This window comes from Pseudochaenichthys georgianus, chromosome 9 (genome assembly GCF_902827115.2).
Source record: "Pseudochaenichthys georgianus chromosome 9, fPseGeo1.2, whole genome shotgun sequence".
Taxonomy (NCBI): Eukaryota; Metazoa; Chordata; class Actinopteri; order Perciformes; family Channichthyidae; genus Pseudochaenichthys; species Pseudochaenichthys georgianus.
In genome coordinates, this window is record NC_047511.1 from 38,354,081 (window position 1) to 38,376,439 (window position 22,359).

Below are 22,359 nucleotides of genomic sequence, written 5' to 3' on the forward strand. Positions count from 1 at the left end.
CACATGACAAAGACAATGTTTGCTTCATAGTGTTTGCTTTAATGCTTTATCACCCGACAAACCGTGTGAAAATCTGTTTCAAAGATTTCATCAACAAAATTACGTTTTACATTCATTGTATGACACTTCAGTTGAAGGACTTGTTTTAAAGAGAACGATCGACAAATGATACAGTATATTGAGCATTGCAAGGAAATATCTGAAGAGAGTTGTCAGGAAATGAGTGGAAATAAAAGCACATCAAGTGAAAAACCCTTTTGGAATAGTTTTAAATTCAGAAAAATGTCATTATTACTTTTTCTATTGTTGTTCATTTTCATTCATTTATCTCAGAGATGAGGCTTTGTTGTTGTTAAGTACTTCTCAGTGTTGACTTTAAACATCTAGCCACAAGAGGAAGGCACACTTTGTCACACATAAATCAGAACCAGCCAGAGGCAGACAGAAAACGTTTCATTACAGATTTGTTCTGGGCAAAACAAGCAAAGGAGATTGATAAAGACAGACTTTGAAACACTACGACACTGGAGACACTGAGGGCAAACCTCCGTCTACATGGAATGGTTGATGAGGCATGAGATGGTGCTTCACAGCCTCTCTTCACAGCATCGTGTTGGTACGTCTGATATCTTAATACTGCTTTCAGGACCACCTAGATGTCCATTTCAAACTGTGAGTCATCACCTAGAAAAAGAAAACAGACATATATATTGATTAGAACAAGCTAAAAAGTGTTTCCTATATTAACAGTTGCATATTATAAGTTCATTGAGCAGTAACTGATAACATTGTGTGATAAAACAGCCTGGAAGGAAAATAGCTAAATGCACAGTTTGATACAATGAGAAATGTTTAATTTGATAAGAAAATCAAATAGTCACAACTAATATGTTTTCAACGCAGTCATTTAACTTAAAATGAATTTCATTATTTTAAATAAATGTATTTATAATATATGCTTGGTTCTGATTGACTGCAACTTCTTGTGAATTTATCAAATAAAGAAAAACAAATATATCAGGACACATATCAATATCAGCCCTTAGCTGAGTTCCAGATGTCTTAAATAAAAATGTTCAGCGATTAAAGAGGGTCTGGTAGTGTGTCACTGCAGGCTGTTTCCCCACTGGGAGAAATAACTGACCCAACCCGAAGGATTCATCAGTGCTGTTTGTTTCAGTGGTTAGCTGTTCAGGGCCTTTCACCTCCTGCAACCCTGAGATGACCTGCCTGAATTGGTATGTGAGAACAATTGTCTGCTTCACTTGTACTGGACGTAAAGAATAATGTAATAAACACGAAAAATGTCTAAATGAAGTTACGACAGAGAGATTTCTGTTTGTACGGTCTGACGCTGATAAACTTCAGATCCATTTAATTAAGAAACAGCTATGTGACCTCATTGTTTTCCTCATCATGTCCTGCACTCTTTAACCCAAGCGCCACACCTTACCTAAACCAAACCAAAATATTTCCAGTAAATGAAAACATGCGTGAACAGTAAACTCCAGAGAAAACGGTTAGGTCAGAATCCTTTTCTCCAGATGCAAAGTCTATTTTTTTAATCGTTTATTTGAACCGGGACAATGCACATTAAAAACACATACTTTTAAAAGACTTAAAATGGTCAAAACTCAAGAAATTGTGTTTTTCAAGGATGGTACAGTGGTGGTATGAATTTGGCTTTCTGTCAAACACCTTGATAGCTCTCTTGTTCTATGGGTTTCAGGTTTGTGGCACAAGCAAACGACCAGTTTGTAAAACAGTATTCAATGTGGGATAGAATTATACAGTGGAGGTATGACTTTGCAGCATGGACAGTGAAGAAAGGTCTAATTTGTTTAAAATGTTGCAAGTTGAATTTAACGGTATTGGATACTTTCTTGATATGTTTCTTAAAAGTCAAGTTCGAGTCCAGTATGACTCCAAGATACTTGAAGTGGGAGACTAGTTCTATTTCTGCTCCGTTTAAAAACACATTGGATCCTTTGATTTTGACTGGTCGTTTACTGAACATCATGCATACTGATTTTTTATATTTAACTGTAAGCAAAAGTTGTTCAGCCGGTGTTGAACCTTGTCCAAAGCAATTGAGAGACAGGATGTGATTATTTCAGTATTTTTCCCGTGTACAAAGATGACCGCATCATCGGCATACATTTGTACATTCAACTCAGAACACACATTAGGCAAGTCATTAATGTACAGAGAAAACAGTAATGGTCCAAGAATGGACCCTTGTGGAACCCCAACAGGGTTGACAAGGTAGGGGGCTTTGGCACCGTTGACCAAAACACACTGTTTTCTGTTCGATAAGTAAGACTTAACCCACTGTATTGAATCTGCCGAAAGATTGAACCTTTTCCACTGATGTGTGTGAACATACCAGTGCTGCTGCTTTCAGGAGCAGTGGTTTTGTTGTTCAGTAGCTCTTCATTAGGGGCCTTCTTCCCGGGTTCATTAGAGGGAGGACTGGTCACCCCGGGAATGTTAGGCAGACCTCGAGGAGGAGTCTTGGCCACCGGAGAGCTGCGGCAACCCAGCAGGAACTTTCTGTCGTAGATGATTCTTGTACCTTTCCAGAGAAGAGGCAAGAAAGAGAGGGATGATGAGAAACCTTGCAGTTCAGACAGAGCAATTTAATAGGATTTTATGCTTCAATGTTTCTGTTACTTATTTGCTCTTATGCCTTAGGTATCTAGTCTAGCGCTTTGGTCTAGTATAGCACTAACAATTATTATTGTTAGTAGAACTTTAATCCTAGATAATTAAGTCTGATCTAACATATTAGGCTTTCAAACTATTAAATGACAAGAAGTGGCATACACAGGGACACAATGTGTACCCCTTTATTTATGTATCATGTATAAATCAAACTTCAGAAGTAGAAAAAGGTACTAGCACTGGTGAAAGTTGAACTGCAATGGACCCCAGAGTCTAGAAATATAAACCCACTAATGATTTCAGTCTTATTGGGTTTGTACTGTACATCAGCTGTGCATATGAAACTCACACAACCCACAGGGGCGTTTATTTTGACTGTGAACGTTTGCAGACCCCCTGATCACATCTTGCACATACTGTACTCAGTCATTCTAAAACAGTTAAATTGTAGATATGTTTTTTCATATTTATTTTGTTACTTCTCCATTATATATTCATGTTCTTGGCTCTTGCAGAACTGTGCCTGTATTTTCATTGCATTTGTTTATTGTATCAACCAAATACTTGAGCGCAAATTCCTTGTATAACGGAAAACTTACTTGAAAAGAAAAAGGAAATTCTGATTCTGGTTACGCCACATGATCAATGAGCAGCACCAATCCAAAGATGACTAAATAATACTTTTCTAAGTCTCATGTTTTTCATTACGATGCGTTCTTATTAAAAAGGAAAACAGTCTATTTAAAACGTCCTCTTAATTGAACACCAGTTAATAAACTCACTCTGGAAAGGACCAATCACAGCTTTAGTTGTCAGTGACATAAGACCACTACAAACGTCATTAGCAGCAGAGGACAGTTAGGTGTCGCTAACGTTCACAGATCAGCTGATAAAACCTAAAAACAACACTGTAACACGTCTCATTTCACGAGAAAGCTGTGATTTGAGATTCTACAACTCAAATAACTATGGTCATAATTACTTTATTGCATCAGAGCAGAGGTGGAAGAAGTACTCGGGGGCGGATCTAGACAAATATTCATGGGGTGGCAAGAGGGTAGAAGGAGATTTTGAGGGGTGGCATCCCCTGGCAGAAGTATGCTGATTTGTTCGCAGTCATATCAATCAATGTTAACTTGGAAAGCCACAATATTTATATTTTAACTGAATAACATTAGGTGACATAATTGTGGCACATCAGTAAAGCCTTAAATATAAATATATAAGGTGGCAGACATAATTGAATAATGAATTTGAACTGAACAATAACAAATAAAAGACCAGCAGGGGTACCAAAGTACTGCTGCAATAAGTACATTAATTAACTGTCTCATCGATGTGTGTGTGTGTGTGTGTGTGTGTGTGTGTGTGTGTGTGAATTAATATGATAATATTAATAATCATATTATTTATATCAGCTGTCAATCGCTGTTATGATTCACATATTCAGTGTTATTATTAAATAAACTATATTTTTTGGAGGAGTTAATGATGAATGTTCCTCAAGATGCTTGTTCACCCTCCTTCAAATTTGAATGACTATCTATCAAAATGCATAAGAATCAAAAGAACAGTTCAGCGCCCCACAACTTTATTGCAAACAGTTACAAACTTGACTTAACATCAGAAATAACCAACATTAAAGAAGTGCATCAGTTAAGGTTAAAAAAACGTGTATTCAGCTAAAACATATACATCGCCGCAGTTATTATCAAGAGGAAAGCCCTACTGGCCTAGTTAAATCAAAGTTACTTGGCTACGCAGTGTAGTTTTACACACATATCTTATTTTACTTTCTCAGGACTTAAAACTGTTTTTTGGTTTTAATGACTTTGTATAGTGCAGGGTAGCTTGTGAATTTTACTCCAGGTGTAAATAAAGTATTATTTAAGTGTACATTTCACATTAATATGCTAACAAACTAAAGGTACCAAACAAATGTAGTGGAGTAAACGTACAATATTTACCTCTGTATTGTAGTGGGGTAAAAGTAGGCCTATGAAGTAGCAAAAAAGAAAAATAATAAAGTAAAGTACAAGTCTCTCAAAAGTCTAGCTAAGCTTGAGTAAATGTACTTAGTTTCTTTACACCACTGCATCAGAGCCAGTAATTCCTTCTCTGTTTTTCAGTCAAAAATGTGCTAGTTAGCTTTAGCAGTTAGCTGATGCAATGCTAGCAGCTGGCTGTGCTCAGTGACAGCAGCAGACCTCATGGAGTTAGCCTGAGCTTTTCTTGCTTCACGCTCTGACAATACAGCTGTTTATTCATACGAGTAAAACTCCTGTATGACTATAGGAAACTGCATATCTTATTATTGGCACATGTTTAACTTAGTACGTACCACCGGGGGTCGTGCTAAACAGGGTTCCTCCAGGAGTAGTGGAGTAATCCTGGGGCATGTGCGCCGCGTCGTTGATGGTCACCCTCCTGGTCGACGGGATGGCCTTGGCAGTGGTCTTCAGGAATTCAGTGGACATCTTTTATCTTATAGTAACACTATTTAACTAAATAGAATGAAACAGGCAGAAAGTACTGGTTTTCCAAAACAATAAAGCCACAGCGCGCCTGCTTTGGCTCAACAATACAGCTTCTTTCGGTTAAATAAAAATAAATAGCTCTTTTTTTTAAGTGCAAATGATGAAATGTAGTATCTAAATTCGTGACATTACAACATGCAGTCTCACACACAACGTGTCCAGGTGCTTTCTTTAAAAAAGACCTGTGCACGCGTTCCTCTGCTTCTAGTCACCCTTCTCATGCACACAAAACAACGGACAGACTGCAGAAAGGCTGCAGGGACAACACTCCTGAGATGGACAACATTAACTTGTTCCGCCCTCTGCTGGCACGTCATGTCTTTACAACGGGTTGGACAAAGTTCAAATCACCCTCTGTTATCTTAATAGAGCCTCAATGTCCTAATATAAACTTCATGATTTGATTCTTAGGTCAAATAGATAGATAAAGGATGCTTTTAACTTCTTATTACCTTTCTAGAGGAACTGTTTAATTATATTGAACCTGTGCTGAACACAAGCGATAGCTGCCAGTTTGCAGGACTGCGTGTATTCAATGGATAGTGATAATTAATACACTACTTAACTTTTTTTCAAGACAAACATGGTTGAGCCACTGGTACTTTGTTGGAAGGCTCATAATATGGTTTCCTATTCATAGCAGCAGTGTGCACATGATAAAGCCTAAAGCAGTTCAACATATAACACTTGTTTTGTTCCAATTACAGTATGATCATCAGCAGTTGCGTGCACGAGTGGATCATGCATCTCACACAGAAGTATATACACTGTAGACAAAGACATTTCATTTCTTTATTAATTTTTGTAAATGTAGAGCTGGTGTACAGAGTTAATTGTCAATAGATGTCCTCGGATTTCATTGGATTAAAAGGCTTTTACATGTATATTTTAAATTCATGTTTGACTCTCCATAACAATAAAAAAAAAGCAAAACAAAAGTTTAAAATACCCACAAGACCCCTGTTTTATCCCCAGGTTGCAGGCATTACCCAGAACTCAACAGTTTCTTGGTAGCTACAGCTGTATGATGATAAAAGTACATCCATAACATAATTAGAATCCCAGTTGACAAGTAAGGGTGCATAGCATTCTAAGTAAGTAAATATATATTTTCATATATATATATTTTCATATATTTTATATATATAGCCTTTTTATTTTAAAAACATTTTCTGTGCATGTGCGCAGTTGCATTCCTTAGTATTGAGTAATATGCTATTGCGTTAATAAGGTCTTCAATCCATTCTAAAGGAATATACATGTGTTCTCTAGTTTTTGCAACAGTTAATATTTTTGCATGAACTTGGTGCATGGCATCATCTCCTTTGTCCCTCAGTGCAGGGCTCTCCATTGTTCATTTTTGTGATGCAACCACCCCTCCTCTGTTGCACTTAGTTGGACTCCTCCTTTCAAACTGTGTTCACTCTGTCACCATGTGTAAGCCTTATAATCGGCTCAGTCTTATATTTGGTAAAAGGGGCAGAAATAGATAGGGTTAGGTTGTGTTGAGGAAAAATGCTTGTCATCCTGAAAGACTAACCGTCGGAGGCACTAAGCCTTCCCGCAATAGCTCCATCGAACTTCAAAGTGCTCCATTTTAATGTGTTTTCATCCGACCCCCTCCCCGAGCTCAACCCTGACATCAGCAGCAGCTCCATAAATGGCTCCTGCTTCAGAAAGCAACCCAAGCATACCTTAATTATAAGCCCTTGAAGAGCAAACCGTGCATAAGGGGTTATACAATTACACTACTGTGTAATCTCTTTTGACATCTAAACTTGTTTTAAAACACAATAAAATAAAAAATAAAATCTGATGATGGGATATTTGTAAAAATATCCAAAACCTATTTTAGGTTTCTCTCTTTAAATCTCTTCTATTCCATGGTTTCTATGAATGTTTGCAATGAATAATGATGATCAACAGCAGTTACTGAGTTGAAACAACAGAGTTAATACCCTATCCTCTAGTGTACACAGCCACAAAGATGACTACTTTATAACAAGACTTATAATATACCATGAATTTACATTCATCATCTCTGGCTGTGAAGCCGTACTAAAACAAACACATTTTGATTGGTGGTTATTGCAACATTTTTGTGACGGACATTTTTTCCACAAGAAAGCATTCAATGTCTAACATAATGTTTGAAATGAATGCATGTATACCAGATATCATGTGAGATGGCACGCGTATTGAGGTAAATCAACTTAAAAAAATACATGTGAATTAGAGTTATAATCTCAGAGCTTTTGCTCTTTGTCCATTTGTAATATTACGTCCTGCAATATTATCACAACTTTCGAAATGTCCCAATATCAAGGACTGAATATATGATATTAAAATCACACACACACAGCACACACTCACACACACATTCAATAGGATTTCTTTCAAGGTGCATATGAATGTAAATAAGATTTGAAAGCTAGTACTAAACATACCTACATTTCATAGTGAAAAAACCGACACTGGGCACTTTGCAGATGGGTCAGCTGGTATGAGGTCATACCAATATTTGCCCAGTGGTAGTCAGTTTATTATAATGTTGCAAAGTGATGAAATGTAGAATACTAATGTACTGACATCATTCTGCATGAAGTGAGGAGTAGCATAAAGCTGTGATTGTAAGCCTGAGCTTTGGAAGAACATGATCTGCGATCGTAAAATCCTCTCTGTCACTCAAACACATGCACACAAACAATCCATTCCTTTTATAAGCAGTTATTGCTTCTTCTGATGTACAGGTAAGTCAGTAAATCATGACAACAAAAGACATAACACCAAAGAAAGGAGTGCAACGAGAGACACGCTATGGGAGGGGGCAGGCTCACAGTTGCGGGTCAGTATTACAGTTTCTCATCACAGTGATTGGCGACTGACTGTCTTTGCTACCTTCCAAACATTGCCAAGGAGACAAACATGAAAGCTCAACACGTCCTCGACCCTCGATCCAACACTTTCCTTTCTCCAGCTAACTCTGTTTCCCAGTGCTACATTATTACCAGCATGTCAGTGACTTTACTCTCATCAAGGGACATCTACTGGTGGGGGTGAGATGGTTTATAAGTGCACCTTATGTGTGGTGGTGTCAAATACTGCATGATGTGGTCAAACACACACTGCTACGAGCTGATTGTGAGATCCTGCCCCCTGCTGGAGGAGGACAGGACTGCTACATCTACTCTGAGAGGCTGACTGGAGGGGGGAGAGGTAGGGCTTTAAGGGCAAGATTTAGGGTAAGGGTATTGTGGTTTTGGTTCAGACACCTGATTAACAGAAACCTCACATTTACGGCACACTGGGGACAAGAAAAGGCGGAGGAGTGGGATAGTAGAGTAGGTTAATCTGTCCCTCATCATAAATCTCTTTTTCACCTTCTCCACAAGGCAACCCACTCTGAGGGAAGATTAGGGAGGCGGGTTTACTGCAGAAACCAGCCTCCCAAAGCTCGAAAACCCCACAGTACAGTTAACTGACCTACAGTATGTCTTCCCTCTACAGTTTGACATGTCAAACGCAAAGGGTTGAAGCACATGAAAAGCACAAAGAAACAAACAACCTGACACAAAAATGCAACGTTTAAAAACAGGCATAGCGACACGATATTTGCTTGTTGTTGTACCCACAAAGATCTCAGGATATATAGAATGATATATAGGTTCAGACCGATGGAACAAACCAAACAAGAAAAACGGGGAATAATTTCTTATGTACCTGAAACAGCAGCATCAGTGGCATCGCATAAGGATCTTAAAACATAAACAACACACGTAACACACAGTCACGTAGAGCATTTGAGTGCATACGATATTATGTACAACACTGATATCCTTGGGTGATAATTGTAGCTTTACAGGACTTTGAGAGCACTGGGACAGGTTTGAAACTAGTTTGGGGGCTTAGCTGGGAGAGTGTGGCAGAGAGGAGGGGGAGTAACCTGTTGCCTAGAGATTTTGTATTTCTCAGTATTTTAGTCTCCACTTTTCTTAAATTTGACTGATGAAGTTTTCACCCGTTGGTTTAAAAACGGCCAGTTATTGACCATACCCAACATTGCATGCCTGTCCCATTCAGCAGTGTGTCCTCCCCATCCCTCCCCACCCCTATATTCCCTCAGTATTTGTAGTTAAAGACAGGCCATGCAGCAGCAGTCACTCATGCTGATACAGATAACAGGAAGCACATTTTGGTTGCTAGTTTTTTTTTGTGTGTTTTTTTTTTATACGAAATCATGCTTCTAGCCTAATGTATAGTAGATGTATTTTTTCCCACAGTTTCTTTAAAAAAAAAAAAGGTAATAAAAACTACGAGTAATTCTGTATCCTTCTCTTCCAGTGCGTGCTGATAGTCGGCAAAGCCGCTATGGTTGTGGCGTTGCCGTTCATTTCTGTCTGTTTGCCTTTTAATGTGTGTTCTTCCTCCTGTCAGCTGCTGCTGGTCATGTGTCCATGTAGGATGGGTTTGGTGAAGGGGTTGAATCCTGTGGAGAACTCTGTGGAGACAAGGAAACACGTTGATTTAGATACAACCTACCAGGAATCTACGGAGCAGACATGCAGGTTGCAGTAAGTCAATGCAAAAGTGAGTATATGCAGTCTTTCAATTTGCCGTAGCTAAACTGTCCATATTGGAAATTCCCAACAGTTAAAGCTGAACTGAATTCCTCTCTAATTCTGATCAATGTTATACTTTATAAAACAGCACATTGTTTCTGCAGAAGCATGAAGCAAAAATGGTTGGCAGAAGTGGTTTAACATTCAGTAGGGAGTCACTTGACGTATCAGTAATATCAGGAATGTCATGGCCTTTATGTTAGAAAGGGCAAGTCACAGATGCACACACACTCACAAACACACACACAAACACACACACACTGCAGTGGCTCCAGATAGCAACTGGCTTTGCAGCTTTGACCTTGGAGCTGACACATTACAAGATCCTTTTTGGTTGCTTGTTTTGCTGAGTGCTCACTGTGCCAACCCTTTTTCCAGCTTGTTACAGCATGCATGAAGAAATAAACTGGCCTGACATTATTTATAGCTGAACAATGATGCTCTACTTGCGTCAAACTTCGTCGTTTGTCTGTATGGCATTATATTGAGTGCACATAAACTCGTTTTTACAAATACATAAATGACACATTTTAGAGAAATTGTTATCACACAAAGAACAATTTAATTTAAGCAGACCAAAATCAATTATGTGCCCAATCCGTTTCATTTTACTCACCAATATAACTCCATACATTTAAAGTAAAGCATTTTGCCAAAGGCGAGCAGCCTCAACTTCTATTGTTTAGGTTGTAAACACGGGGAGGTAGGTATTGAAAAATAAAATGAATAAGGAATAAAGTATCACTTCTGCATTAATGCTGACAATTTATAATACAATAAATTACATTTAAGACATATTTAAAAATGGTGTTCATGGAAATTCCCCATTTTCTGAGACTTTAATTGAGTTGTTCAACTGATCCGACAGTCTTCAATCCTTATTCTTTTTCTGTGTTTTTATAATTTTGTACCCTTTGTTAAACTGAACATTTATTTTGCTGTGCCAGAATCACGTTACAAGTCATTAGTATTGAATTAAAAGGTACATTCAGATGCATTTAACCCAGAGAGACTGGATTAAATGGTCTAGCCCACAGGTCTGTGGGTCAGTCCCGTACCTGCAGGGACGCAGCACTCACTCTGCCTCATTGCTTAACTCTCCGCAGACTGGCACATTTCACTATCTGAGCACCTTTCTTCACATCCACAGAATCGGGCTACATCAGGGGGGAAGGGGTTGGCAGCAGAAGAGGTGCAAGGGTTGAGAAGAGGTGGGATGAAGAGAGCCGAACAACAGGTTGAGGGAACATTAGTACGGGAGAGTGAAATAAAGGAGACATGACAGATGAGGAAAGGAAACAGAAATGGAACAACAGGGGAAAGAAGCAGTCCCACAAGAAAAGAGAGGACAGGAAATGAACAGGAAAAACAGATGTAATAGAAGTGTGAGAAACAGATACGTGAAGGAAGGGGACAGAGGGGAAAAAAAAGAAATGCTGTATAAACAATCGAGCAAGGACAAAGTGATTGGGTGGCAGTTGGAAAGACAGTTGAAGATAAGAGCCCATCAGACAGTCTTTGGGTTTCAGAGAAGACCTGCGTCAAATAATATTTACAAACATATTTTTACAATTAATTTTTCATATTCAGATGGGTGGGATTTGACAACAAAGGACCCTAATATTCTGAATTGATTTCATGTGTTTAATCATCTGCCACATTTTGCAGGTAACGTTGACAACAGATTGTAAATAATATTTGACCCACTCTGACACAGAGAGTCTTGCATGTTTGAGTGATACAGCACACAGTCACAGTTGAAGGACTATACACTTTAATGAAGGCAGAAAAGACAAGTGTCAGTCATTGAGATAATGGAAAGATATAGCCACTGCATGGAGCCACAATCAAGTCACTCAGACATTAATGTATAATAACAAACAATGATAAGTGTAGGTGCGGCTTAGCGATGACTAAAGTGATGAAAGTCTGAATGGACCGGTGGACTGTTAGCAAAAACAGAAAACAAACTTTACATTCAATCCCTACTCGTGATTTAGGACTTAATAATATCAAAGGACACACACTGTTCTCAGCCTGTTGTGTTGAAGCTCATGCAGGTTATTCAAGGGCTGTCGGGAAATGCCTGGGATACCACGATGAGACTTTCAAGCTGACTTCAGAGCCCCATAAACTAGCTGTACATTAAATGAGACAGGCCCCCATCAGATGGTCAGCTGCCTGCAGATCAGAAGCCCACCTTGCTGCTGTCCCGGCCCAGGATGGCGTAGCTCATGAACTGCTCTGCATCGAGCTCCAGCTCCTTGTCGTCCTGCAGAGAACCATCCAGGCTCACCTCCTGAACCCCCTCCTCAACTGAACCCTTCCCTCTGCGCACAACCTTACGCACAATCTACCAGATACACACATGTACACAAGGGGGTGGGAGAGAGTGGTGGATGGAGGCAGAGAGTGGGAATAAGGCAGTGAAAAGACAGAGTTGGTGAAATATAAAAGGAATGGAGGAAATGTCTATATTATAGAGTGATACTTTTTATGATGAACCACACGTCAACATAATTGATTATCAGCTTAATAATCAATTATGTGGAGAGATGTTGAGTGAGTGTTGTGACACTGACAAAGGAGAAAACAATCTGAGAAAATAGTACAAATATGTTGCAATGGCTGACCTTTTTTGTGACAATGTTTCCATGTTCATCTGTGAACTGTTCCTCGCTTACATGCTCCCCAGGAAGATCTTCAGCCTCATCGCCCTGCGGTAAAACAAATATTTGCATCCTTAAATAATGTTTTTAAATAAATTGCACTTCCAACATTAAGGTGCAACTGCTACAATATCTGACTATCCACAGTACAACATATAGTATGGCCCTAATGCAAGTTAATATAGAGGCCGTGTCATCGCAGCGTAATAACGGGCATGCCATAAACTCCTCTGGAAACATGACACGGGGTGAGGGGTTAGAGGGGTTGTTTGCAGAAGCACGTACATCAGACAGTTGGGATCCGTGGTGTTTCTTAGCGACATTAATAATTACAGATAAGGATCATGTCAATGCTACTACTTTGCAGCGTGTCTACAGAGCTATATATAGGCTTAAAGGCATTCCTACAGCCAGACGAGGACAAAGGCCAGTCCGCTTGTGCAGACCAGAATAAAACATGTCAACAGAGATACATTAGGAAGTGTCCGAACGTGTTGAGGCCAACATCATCTACATACATATGTAACAGCAGAAAATACCTTTGGCAACATTTGCATAACAAATTGTCGTTAGTCAAAGTGAAACAAATGAATAGAAGGTGAGTTATTATTATTATGTATTCCTTCAATTCCCTTTTGCCATACACAAAGTTTCCTCATGTACAGAGTGTCCTCAGTTAATCCTCACTGCAGCTTTTGTTACACCCACTCCAGTGCAGTAAAGCCCGTACAACCGTGTACCCTATCACCATGAACCTATCCTGTAGCCTTTCACCAAACACCGTCTCTCCCCTGTTTCCTGCATGTACATGTCCTCAAATTGGGCTCCACCGTCCTCTAGCCCTCGCCCTGTACCTCGAGGATGACTCTGCGGCGGACCACTCTGGTGGTGACGTTCTCCTCTTCATCGGCCACTCCCTCGCCCTCCCCGAGCTCGCGGTCCAGCTGAGTGTGTATGTAGGTGAGCACAGACCGCACGGAGCCGCTGGCTATGTGGAGGACATTCTGACAGCTGATGACCAGGAAGGCCAGCAGCACGAAGCTGAAGAGGAGCTCTGTCACCAGGGCCCACATCGCCTCGCTCTGATCCCCGGCAAATCAACACAGACCCACCCACGATAATACAGGCCCTCAGCGAGTCGTTTCCAATGCGGCTCAGCTGGCGCAAAAGGCAACAGCTGCAGCGTGCGGCCTTCTATCACGGGTTCAGTTAAAGTTGGATTGTTTGTAGTTCATGTCCTTCCTCCATTAGTTGTGGCAGTGGGCATTTCCCTTGAGTCTCTATTCCTTGTCCTTCCCCCAGGCAGGCCAGGAGTATCCACTCAATGACATCAAATCCAAGCAAACGCAACTTTGGGAGTCTTCTATTCCCACCTCTCTCTCTTTCTGACCATGTGATCTGTGGGCTTTAAATACCTCTGGCTTCTCCGCTCTGCTCCGTCTGCTGTGGTACGAGCACTGAGAAACGTGTCCCCTGACTTCTTCAGGTACTTTAACTACAAACTATTTCTAATCCTTAAACCTCAGTAGTTTCTCAAAAGACCATCACTCTGCAGATACAATTGTGCAACGTACTGCCGCTATATTCTTGCTTAAGTGCAACTTAGCCAAACTGAAGACTTGTTTTCACCAGAATGAACAACAACTGCCCTGAAGGGAACTTTCCATCGCTGCTCTCGTACAGTTTTACAGCTGATTTGGTCAGTGTTGAGTGCCAGAGTAAGTTAGCACGTGGAAATGTTTGGAGTGGGGGGATCATGTAACATGAGTGGGACAGTGAGAATGTTTGCTATATTTGGCCCGACTGTTTGTGCCCATCTTAGGCCCTAGACTGTGTGTGTGTGTGTGTGTGTGTGTGTGTGTGTGTGTGTGTGTGTGTGTGTGTTTTTCTAGGATGTATCATTGATCTAATCTAAATCTGATTTGTTTAATGTTGAAATAAGTTTAAAGGCATTGCATTACAGCAGTTCAAGTCTCATTTGTCGCTCCCTCCAAAGTGAAACATCGTATAACTTTTCACATTACACAGTAACATGCCTCTTATTTGGTATGGGAGGAGCGACACACTCACCTGGCCCTTCAGTCGCACGTCATCCCAGGCCCTCAGCTCTGGTACCCTGTGCGGGAAGCCCAAACCCTTCTCAAATGGCTGGGTACCTCTGAAGTGCCCTCGTAAGATCTCCGAGTGCCCCATGTCCCTCACCGGCTGAAGTAAGGCCTCCTGGGACGCGTGGGACGGGTCTCCATCCACAGCGTTACATACTGATGATATCATGCCTTCCATGGCCTGCCTGGGTTTAGGTTGCGTGCCCACCCAGGCCTGTGTGGGGTCAGTGACAGGGATCCACCCCGGGCCCGACTGTTCCTGCAGGTAGGAAAGGAAAGAGCCTCCACCACCTCCGTTTCCACCATTACCTGACCTGGAAGGGGAGAGTGGATCAATGTAAAGATGGTACATGTCATTTGTATGCTTACGTTAAACAACTATTAATAACCCCTTAGCGGTCACCTCCTTTGTAAGAAAGACACATCTGTTCACCACTAACTCACCTGTCTCCATTCCGGTCTGCAACACAGCTTAGACCAGGTGACTCACTCAGCCGAGCATACACCCTTTGCTGTCCTGCAACAAGAGAAAGCCCTTCCTCTGAGCCCGTCCCTCCTCCTCCTCTTCCTCCTCCTCCTCTTCTTCCAGCTCCATCTCCGCCAGCCGTACTTGTGACTGCTGATACCTCCGAACTTGCCCCTGACCTCTGACAATTGTTCAGCCCGTTAAGATTGATCCCGGCGATGGTGCCCACAACCGAGGCTGGTGTTGCAGTGCTGAGCGACTCAACGCCCATCTCTGAATCGTCTTCGGGCAGCTCAATGGATCCACTCAGCACCCCACCCCCTCCGCTGGCTGCGCTGGCCTGACTGGCCGGCCGACCCAGACTTCCGTACGGCAGCCCCAGGAGACCCTCTGAATCGTCAGCATTGCTGCACTCCAGCGAGGAATCCTCCACAGGCACCAGGGACGGGCTGTTGCCTGTTGGCCACACCTGCACATCAGACATCTCCATGAGGGTGTCTTCTTCTGTGGTGGCAATAGGGGCACAGTCCAGACTGGAGACTTCCTGCCAGTAAGGCTCAGCGCCCAGCGGGGAGGGCAGGCTGTACTGCATGGAGGCCGGTGAGAGAAGCTCGTCCTGCACGAGCCCATAACCTGGAGCGAGACAGAGAGAGGCACACTGACACCCGGCCCCCCGCCTCGCTCCCCACCTCACCCCCACAGCACCGGGACCACGGGAGGGGGGTAAGCTCCCCTGCCCAGGAGCTGGGGAACTAGGGGGGAGTGGGGGAGTAGAGGAGGCTGAAGGGACAAATGGGAGAGAAGTGGGGAAGGAGAGAGGGGAGGGCCAAGACAATAGGAGCTAGAATAAAGGTGCAAGGAGCTTAGGACAAGAGGGCAGCTTTTAGAAGAGGGCTTGTCAAGCTCCACCAGCCAGCAGCAGCAGACACAGCCGGACGCACTGACTGACACTTTGTTTTGGACCCAGCAGTGACTGATGCTGCTCTGCTGGCTGCCACCTGCAGGAAGCTGTCAGGAATCAATGCCTCTGCCCCAAACCCGGGGCGATGACACACACCTGTCCAGCAGGGACGCACACTTGACACACATACACATGCCATAAACACACTTGCTCACTCTCGTACGATCACACTCATACTCAGATATGCATGCATTCAAACCCACTCGGAAAAACAGGCAGGTTAATATCATTGTCAGGCTGGATAGCATGCACGCAGGCAATCTCAGTCTCTCCTCACACACACACACACACACACACACACACACACACACGCACGCACACACACACACACACACACACACACACATTAGCTCACTCCACCCAGCTGCTTGCACTCATATTGACACGTATTTATTATAATACATTCAATGTAACACAGCTATATAAACATATAACGTAAGGTACTGCTGATATATGCAAACACATACACTTGATGTGAAAGTCACATGGCTGCTGCCTCAAACATTGATTTGAATGAGTATTTCAAGTGCAATTATATCAATTAGAAAAACTGCACATGGATAATGGGCTTTGGACTCAGGTCACTCCTTCAACTGTCTTGAACACCCTTTGTGACAATATCGTTCTCTTTGTAAAAGCAGACCTGGCATGATAGAGCACAGTGTCCCAGCAGCAGGAATGTTTTTTTTTATTGAGATAGTAACTTTACATTGCATATAAGGGAAGCTAAATCCAGTTGAAAACTATGAAGAATGCACTATATACACAATATGCCTTATTTCATGCTAAATAGTTGAATAGTTTAAGTAAATGATGAATGGGAATGTATGTTAACAAAAGTGTGAGTGGCACCATGACTAACACTACAGGATGTCTTACCAGGAACTACTTTAACCAGACGATGAAATAGGAGATGTTGTGCAGGGCAGAGTATGTAGATAAGAGACAGAGAGAGATGTAGGGGTGTGTGTGGGTGTGTGTGTGTTCTCATAGTGATGAGAAAGCTGTGCAGAGCTGTGGGGTGTAACTTGATTCATGGTTGGCAGTGTTTCTGTTGACTGCTGAGTGTGCAGGAGATATTTGTGACACCAAGCAGCCAGAAGGACCTCTTGTCCTACTTTCAGCCCCTCTGTCGGTGTGTCTGTGGAAACTAGCATTCTTATATTTTACATTGTTCATTTTGTGCTTTGTTTATTAAGGTAAAACACAAAAATCTGCCGTAACACAGCAATGACTCTGGATGCATCCGTGGCTGACAGAATATCTAATTGTAAAACCTGAACACAGAACAATGATAATGAGTAAATAGTTTATGTTTGGAAGTAATAATAGGACCGCAGGATCCTTGAAAGATTAGGGGGCCCTAATCACAAACGTGTGATTGCCCTTTGGCTACACCTTAAATGCTGCATTTAATAATAGTATTATACAGTAAGCTGCTGCAAATACGGTTAGAGCTATAATAATATATTAGATCTATTTACAAAGAAGTGAAACCGATCTCCTATTTTCAAATACTTGAAGATGAACTTCTGTATACATTGTTTGCATATCTGAGGAACATGACCGAGTCTATTTTAGAAGTAAGAGTAACAACTGTAGTAGTAAGTATTTCTCTATGAGGTGAAGGACCATGTGTGAATTAAAAAATATATTTCTTTTTAGTCTGTTTATAAAATAGAAAGACAGACTATGATAATATATCAACATCTATGTTGTGTTACGAGTGTGTTTGGGCGACACCACAGAAACTACAACGTGACATTTTGTCTGTTATGAATTAGATAATGAAAGAGTTTGTCAGTCCCCTCTCTCCATGTCAGAAGATGAGGCAATGATGGTGAAATAAACAAATGAAGGGAGTGGGCAAGTGTGAAGTAGGAAAAGTGATTGCCTGACCCCACTGATTATATACACAAGTACAGAAAAAAATAGCAATGAAGCGTTAAAGTACATGTAAAGGAAGTATACTTATTTTGTCAATATACCAAATACTGATACACTGGTCACATGTATATGGAGGACACAAAACAGTTACGGTAGCCTATATAACATAAAACACATATATAGACGCTAACACACAGACTTATAGATGAGCTCACATGAAATAATAAGCACATTTACAATAAGGGAAGGGACAATATAAAATTGACCCTCGAACAACACCCACAAAGACATTTAAAACGTATATATTACACAAAATAATTACTGTAATCAGATGGACACAGTTTACATTGAACCAGTGACATACAAAAACAACCACAACATTCATACATGAAGAGAGCAGACGCAAATTCACAAAAAAGGTTTGTGGCCTTTTTTACTCCCTATGGGACAGATCCCTGAGGAGGAAGAGACAGACTAGTCATTCTCATTATGCATGCCATGCAAACACACGTCTGTTGGTCAAGCAGCATTAAAGGCCAATGCAGCATTTAAGTCCATGACATCTCCAACAAGCCAGTGTTACTCCTGCCCCTCATCCCAGTGTCTCATGCAAACACAAGGGGGATGAGCGATGAAAGTCGGCCTCATGCACATGCAGGAGGACAGGGAAAGAAGGGATGGGAGAAGAGGGAAGGACAGAGTAGGATAAAATAGAAAAGGGCAGCAAGAGAGGAATATAAAATACGGGGATGATCACAGACAGAAACAGCGATAGAGAGCGAGGGTCACCTCCCCCCTCCCAGTGGGTGCTGTGTACAAAGTCTGTGTGAGGTGTATCGGTCACAGAGCGGACACTTAAAAAGGTGTGGTTTTCAAGAGCACAAAAATAAAGAAAATGCACGACTAGTTGCCAAAAAAAGGAAAAAGATAAAGATGTGGGTCAGAGGTCAACATGAGGTTGGCATGAGTTCAGAGTTCGGAGAGGAGTGAGAAGGAGGAAGAGTAGGGCGGCTAGGCTGCAGATGACATGTCCAGAGAAACACAGAGAGAGGGACAGATTCACAGGGAATGAAAACAGGGCTCCCAAAAGGACATTCAACATTAGCCCTAAAAAGACTCAAACTTCTCCACATGCAGCCACAGGCAGAGAGAATTTAGATGTCCTAAAACAAAGGTCTTAAAGAATAGGTCTTCCTGAATCATGATCCAATGTATTTTTTATGTTTACTAACCTAGAAAGTGAAGTAGATTAGAATAAACCTACTAGAACTATGATGATACGGATAAGTCAAATCCTAAAGACATTGTTTTAAAAAAAAGAGGGGAAGACAGGAAAAGTCAGAGAAAGATATGAAGGCTGCAGTATAAGTGACTTCTCTGGTCTACTCTAGCTCTGCTTTTTCTGTTTAACTCCTAAAATAAAAAAACATTATAGAACTGAACCTGACTTTAAGTAGCAGTTCTACACTTTGGGGTTTACAATAATGTGCTTTGGTTGCAAAGGGTTGTGAGAAGATCAATGCCACTTTCATAATTATGGTCAACCCAGTCTCACGGCATTTCGTGTTATGGTCACGAAATGTATTTAATCTATTGATTCGTGTTCACCAACACGATTTTTGCATTGTTTTCGTGTCACACAGAACGATTTTAAAAGCAATGTATTGGTAGCATAGTTCGTGCCTGCACCACGTCTTTTTGTCCGGTCGGGTATTGGAAGACCGGAAGCTGTGTGGTTCATAAAAACATGTTCTTACTCAATATCTTACCCTAACCCTTTTATTTTAAATTGAATAATGTCGGAGTTTTTTTGCCGTCCGCGAGGAAAATAAATGGGGCTCAGAAACTCAGAATACTGAAATCTGTAATTTGTTATTATTTGGTGCAGGCACGAAACATAATACCAAAAGTAGCTTTTAAAATCGTTCTGTGTCAGAATACTGAAATCAGTATTTTTTTTATCTCTTTTTCCTTCAAATGTGTTATTATTTACATTGCTTTTAAAATCGTTCTGTGTGACACGAAAAAAAAAGTGAAAATTGTGTTGGTGAACACGAATCAATAGATTAATTTCGTGACTATAACACGAAATGCAGTGAGACTGTGTTGTTATGGTAACTATGAAGCTACTGCTAGCAGCGGTTAGCTTAGCTTAGCACAAAGACTATAGGAAAACAGCTAGATTGGCTCCGTCTAAAGATCAAACATCCACCTACCAGCACTTCTAAAAGTCAACTAACGCTTTAACGTTTTGCTACACAAATTCAGCTAGCGTGGACGAGACACAATAACGGTTTTAATCTCTTTTCAGTCTTTATGCTAAGCTAAACTAACCAGAGGCTAGCAGAAGGAGCTTCATATTTACCACACAGATATGACAGTGGTATGGATCTTTTTCATCTAGAAAATTTGCAAATTTCCCAAAATGTAAAACTTTTTTTATCTGAACTGAACAAAAATAATTTGTTAAATAAATTAAGGAATGAAACATTAATGCAAAATGAGAATTCAAATCTAATGCACAAGGAAGTTGAAAAATGCCACAATATTTATTCTAAAGACGTGGCCTTGAGGTAATTTGCAATTCCTTTGAGCATTTATAGACTTATTTCTTCCTTTCTTGGTTTGATTGATTTATTCATTTAATTATTTCTTAATTAAACTTGATGAATTTCTTCATTAGATCACTTCATACGTATTGCCTAAAAAGTCAGTTTTCGTCTTCTACTTTATCTCTGTGCCTTTGGGACATACTTAATCTGAACAGTAAATCATAAACCTCTTGAAACCCATCACTGTGATCATTGTGAGGTTAGCCGAAAACACAATATCCAGGTTTTCAAAGCGTCGCCACATATTTACGCAGAACGTCAAAGCAGGAAAGGCCTTTGGGAGGCAGGTAGCCAGACAGATAGACAGACAAGACAGATACGGTTACATCAGATTCACTGCAGCTGTGATCTGAACATCTCCCTTTTCACCCTTTGACCCTCATGGTCATATTTCTATGCATTGTTACATCTCCAAGTATTGCTCCAGTTTTCACAGATTAGGACTCCTGTCACCTGTCAGACTGACTCATCATCTGCACTGGATACAGAGAGGAGAAGCCAGTCCAGAAAGAAGGGGAGCTCACACCAGTCCAGAGGTGAAAATGGAGTCAATAAGATGTAGAGTATGCATGTGTGAGGGAAACCATGAGGAAAAGGAGTAAAAGACTGAGGACTGACAATTGGTAAGGAGGTCAGTTAAGCTAGGCTATACTTACAGTTTGATCTACTTTACTGACCATGTATGACAATGTGTAGCTTAATAACAATTCACTCTAAAACGTAAGCCCTCTTAATGCTATAAAAGCACATCAACTATTGAATAATGTACTTATTTGACATGAAAATACAAATTAACAAAAATATCAACAATAATAACACAAAAAACTATAGATTATAGAAATATTAATTGTTCTGTTTATCTGTTTTGCTCAAAGGCTATTAAGTAATGGGATTAATGCAAACTATAGAGATTCAGTTTATTTATTTTTGTATACTTCACTCTACTTCCCATCATAGTGATGAATCTGTAGAGAAATGCATAACGAAAGGCACTACAGAGGTTGTAGCACAGTAGGAGTGTCCTGAGTCCCTCTGCATGTTGTCCTGCAAAAGTTTGACGTTTGTGGCAGCTTTCATTCACAACGGCATCACGGGGGAATACATGATAGGACAAAGGGACAGCAGTCAGAATCAAGAGGGAAACACACTTTACTTTCAAGGGATAATAGGGAGCGAGGTGGTATGTTTATTTGAAATATGTCTCAGCATCAAAGCGAAAGGGACATGGGGGAAGGGGCTGCAGTGTGGAATTTGGGGAGGGAACTTACCATTGGTCATACCAGGGGAGAGGTTGTCTATATCGTGTCGACGTCTGCTGAGGTCCCGGGATTGTCTCACAGGCTGCGGTGGCTGGCCCTCCAACATGTTGACGATGTCCATACGGTCAATACTCTTCAGAGCTGCATACAAGCTCTCCACTGCAGAAGACCCATGAGGAGGGGAACAAGCAGACAACGGAAAAGAGAAGGAAGGGAAGGGGGATTCCAGGACAAACAGCAACACCATTACAACAATCTGCCTTCAATTGGGTTCAAGAGGTGTAAATTAGGTAAGCCCTGAGAGGCAGGTAAGATTAATTTTCTATATCTAAACGTTTTCTCACCTGTCTTAATGACTTAAAGGTGCAATTAATAACATTAATAAGATTCAGCCACTAGATGATAAAAAAATCCCTCTCCCCCTTTGATTGTGTTCACGTCAGAACACCGGGTTTGCCAGTTTGATGCACAACCGGAGTTTAGACAGTGTCACTTAGACTCAAAGTAAGCTAACCAGCAAACCTTAGCTATTAGCTTACTGATCAAGAAGAAAAATGGCCGCTTCGTGGTTTTTCAGCTT

The 22,359-nt window shown here is 41.1% G+C and overlaps 2 protein-coding genes across 11 annotated transcripts in view; both read right to left on the reverse strand.

The window, feature by feature from the left end:
* Positions 1–18: 18 nt before the first annotated feature.
* Positions 19–5,451, reverse strand: eif4ebp1 (eukaryotic translation initiation factor 4E binding protein 1). The gene is made up of 3 exons (XM_034091958.2): positions 5,006–5,451; positions 2,387–2,575; positions 19–684 (listed from the first exon to the last, which is right to left on the reverse strand). Exons 1-3 carry the CDS (start codon positions 5,139–5,141, stop codon positions 653–655), a joined length of 357 nt encoding a protein of 118 aa, XP_033947849.1. The 5' UTR covers positions 5,142–5,451; the 3' UTR covers positions 19–652.
* A 529-nt stretch (positions 5,452–5,980) lies between these two features.
* Positions 5,981–22,359, reverse strand: part of ank1a (ankyrin 1, erythrocytic a) — a 95,281-nt gene continuing 78,902 nt past the window's right edge. For 4 of the 10 annotated variants that reach the window (XM_034090989.2, XM_034090990.2, XM_034090986.2 and 1 more), the window contains 7 exons: positions 21,789–21,938; positions 15,039–15,693; positions 14,560–14,908; positions 12,454–12,537; positions 12,021–12,173; positions 10,879–10,977; positions 5,981–9,699 (listed from right to left, as the gene is read on the reverse strand). In XM_034090989.2, the coding sequence (XP_033946880.1) occupies positions 10,906–10,977; positions 12,021–12,173; positions 12,454–12,537; positions 14,560–14,908; positions 15,039–15,693; positions 21,789–21,938 (1,463 nt within the window). In that variant the 3' untranslated portion in view covers positions 5,981–9,699; positions 10,879–10,905. Of the gene's footprint in view, positions 9,700–10,878; positions 10,978–12,020; positions 12,174–12,453; positions 12,538–13,343; positions 13,827–14,559; positions 14,909–15,038; positions 15,694–21,788; positions 21,939–22,359 lie in introns of those variants that run through there. The other 6 variants (XM_034090987.2, XM_071204418.1, XM_034090992.2 and 3 more) reach the window with 6 other exon arrangements.

Excerpts from the sequence above, each read along its gene's own strand:
- eif4ebp1 (XM_034091958.2), bottom strand. The coding sequence starts at position 5,141 with ATGTCCACTGAATTCCTGAAGACCACTGCCAAGGCCATCCCGTCGACC. Across the intron at positions 2,576-5,005 it reads GTTTAGCACGACCCCCGGTG|GTACAAGAATCATCTACGAC; the intron begins GTACGTACTAAG and ends TTCTCTGGAAAG. Across the intron at positions 685-2,386 it reads TCCTGAAAGCAGCAGCACTG|GTGATGACTCACAGTTTGAA; the intron begins GTATGTTCACAC and ends TTCTTTTTCTAG.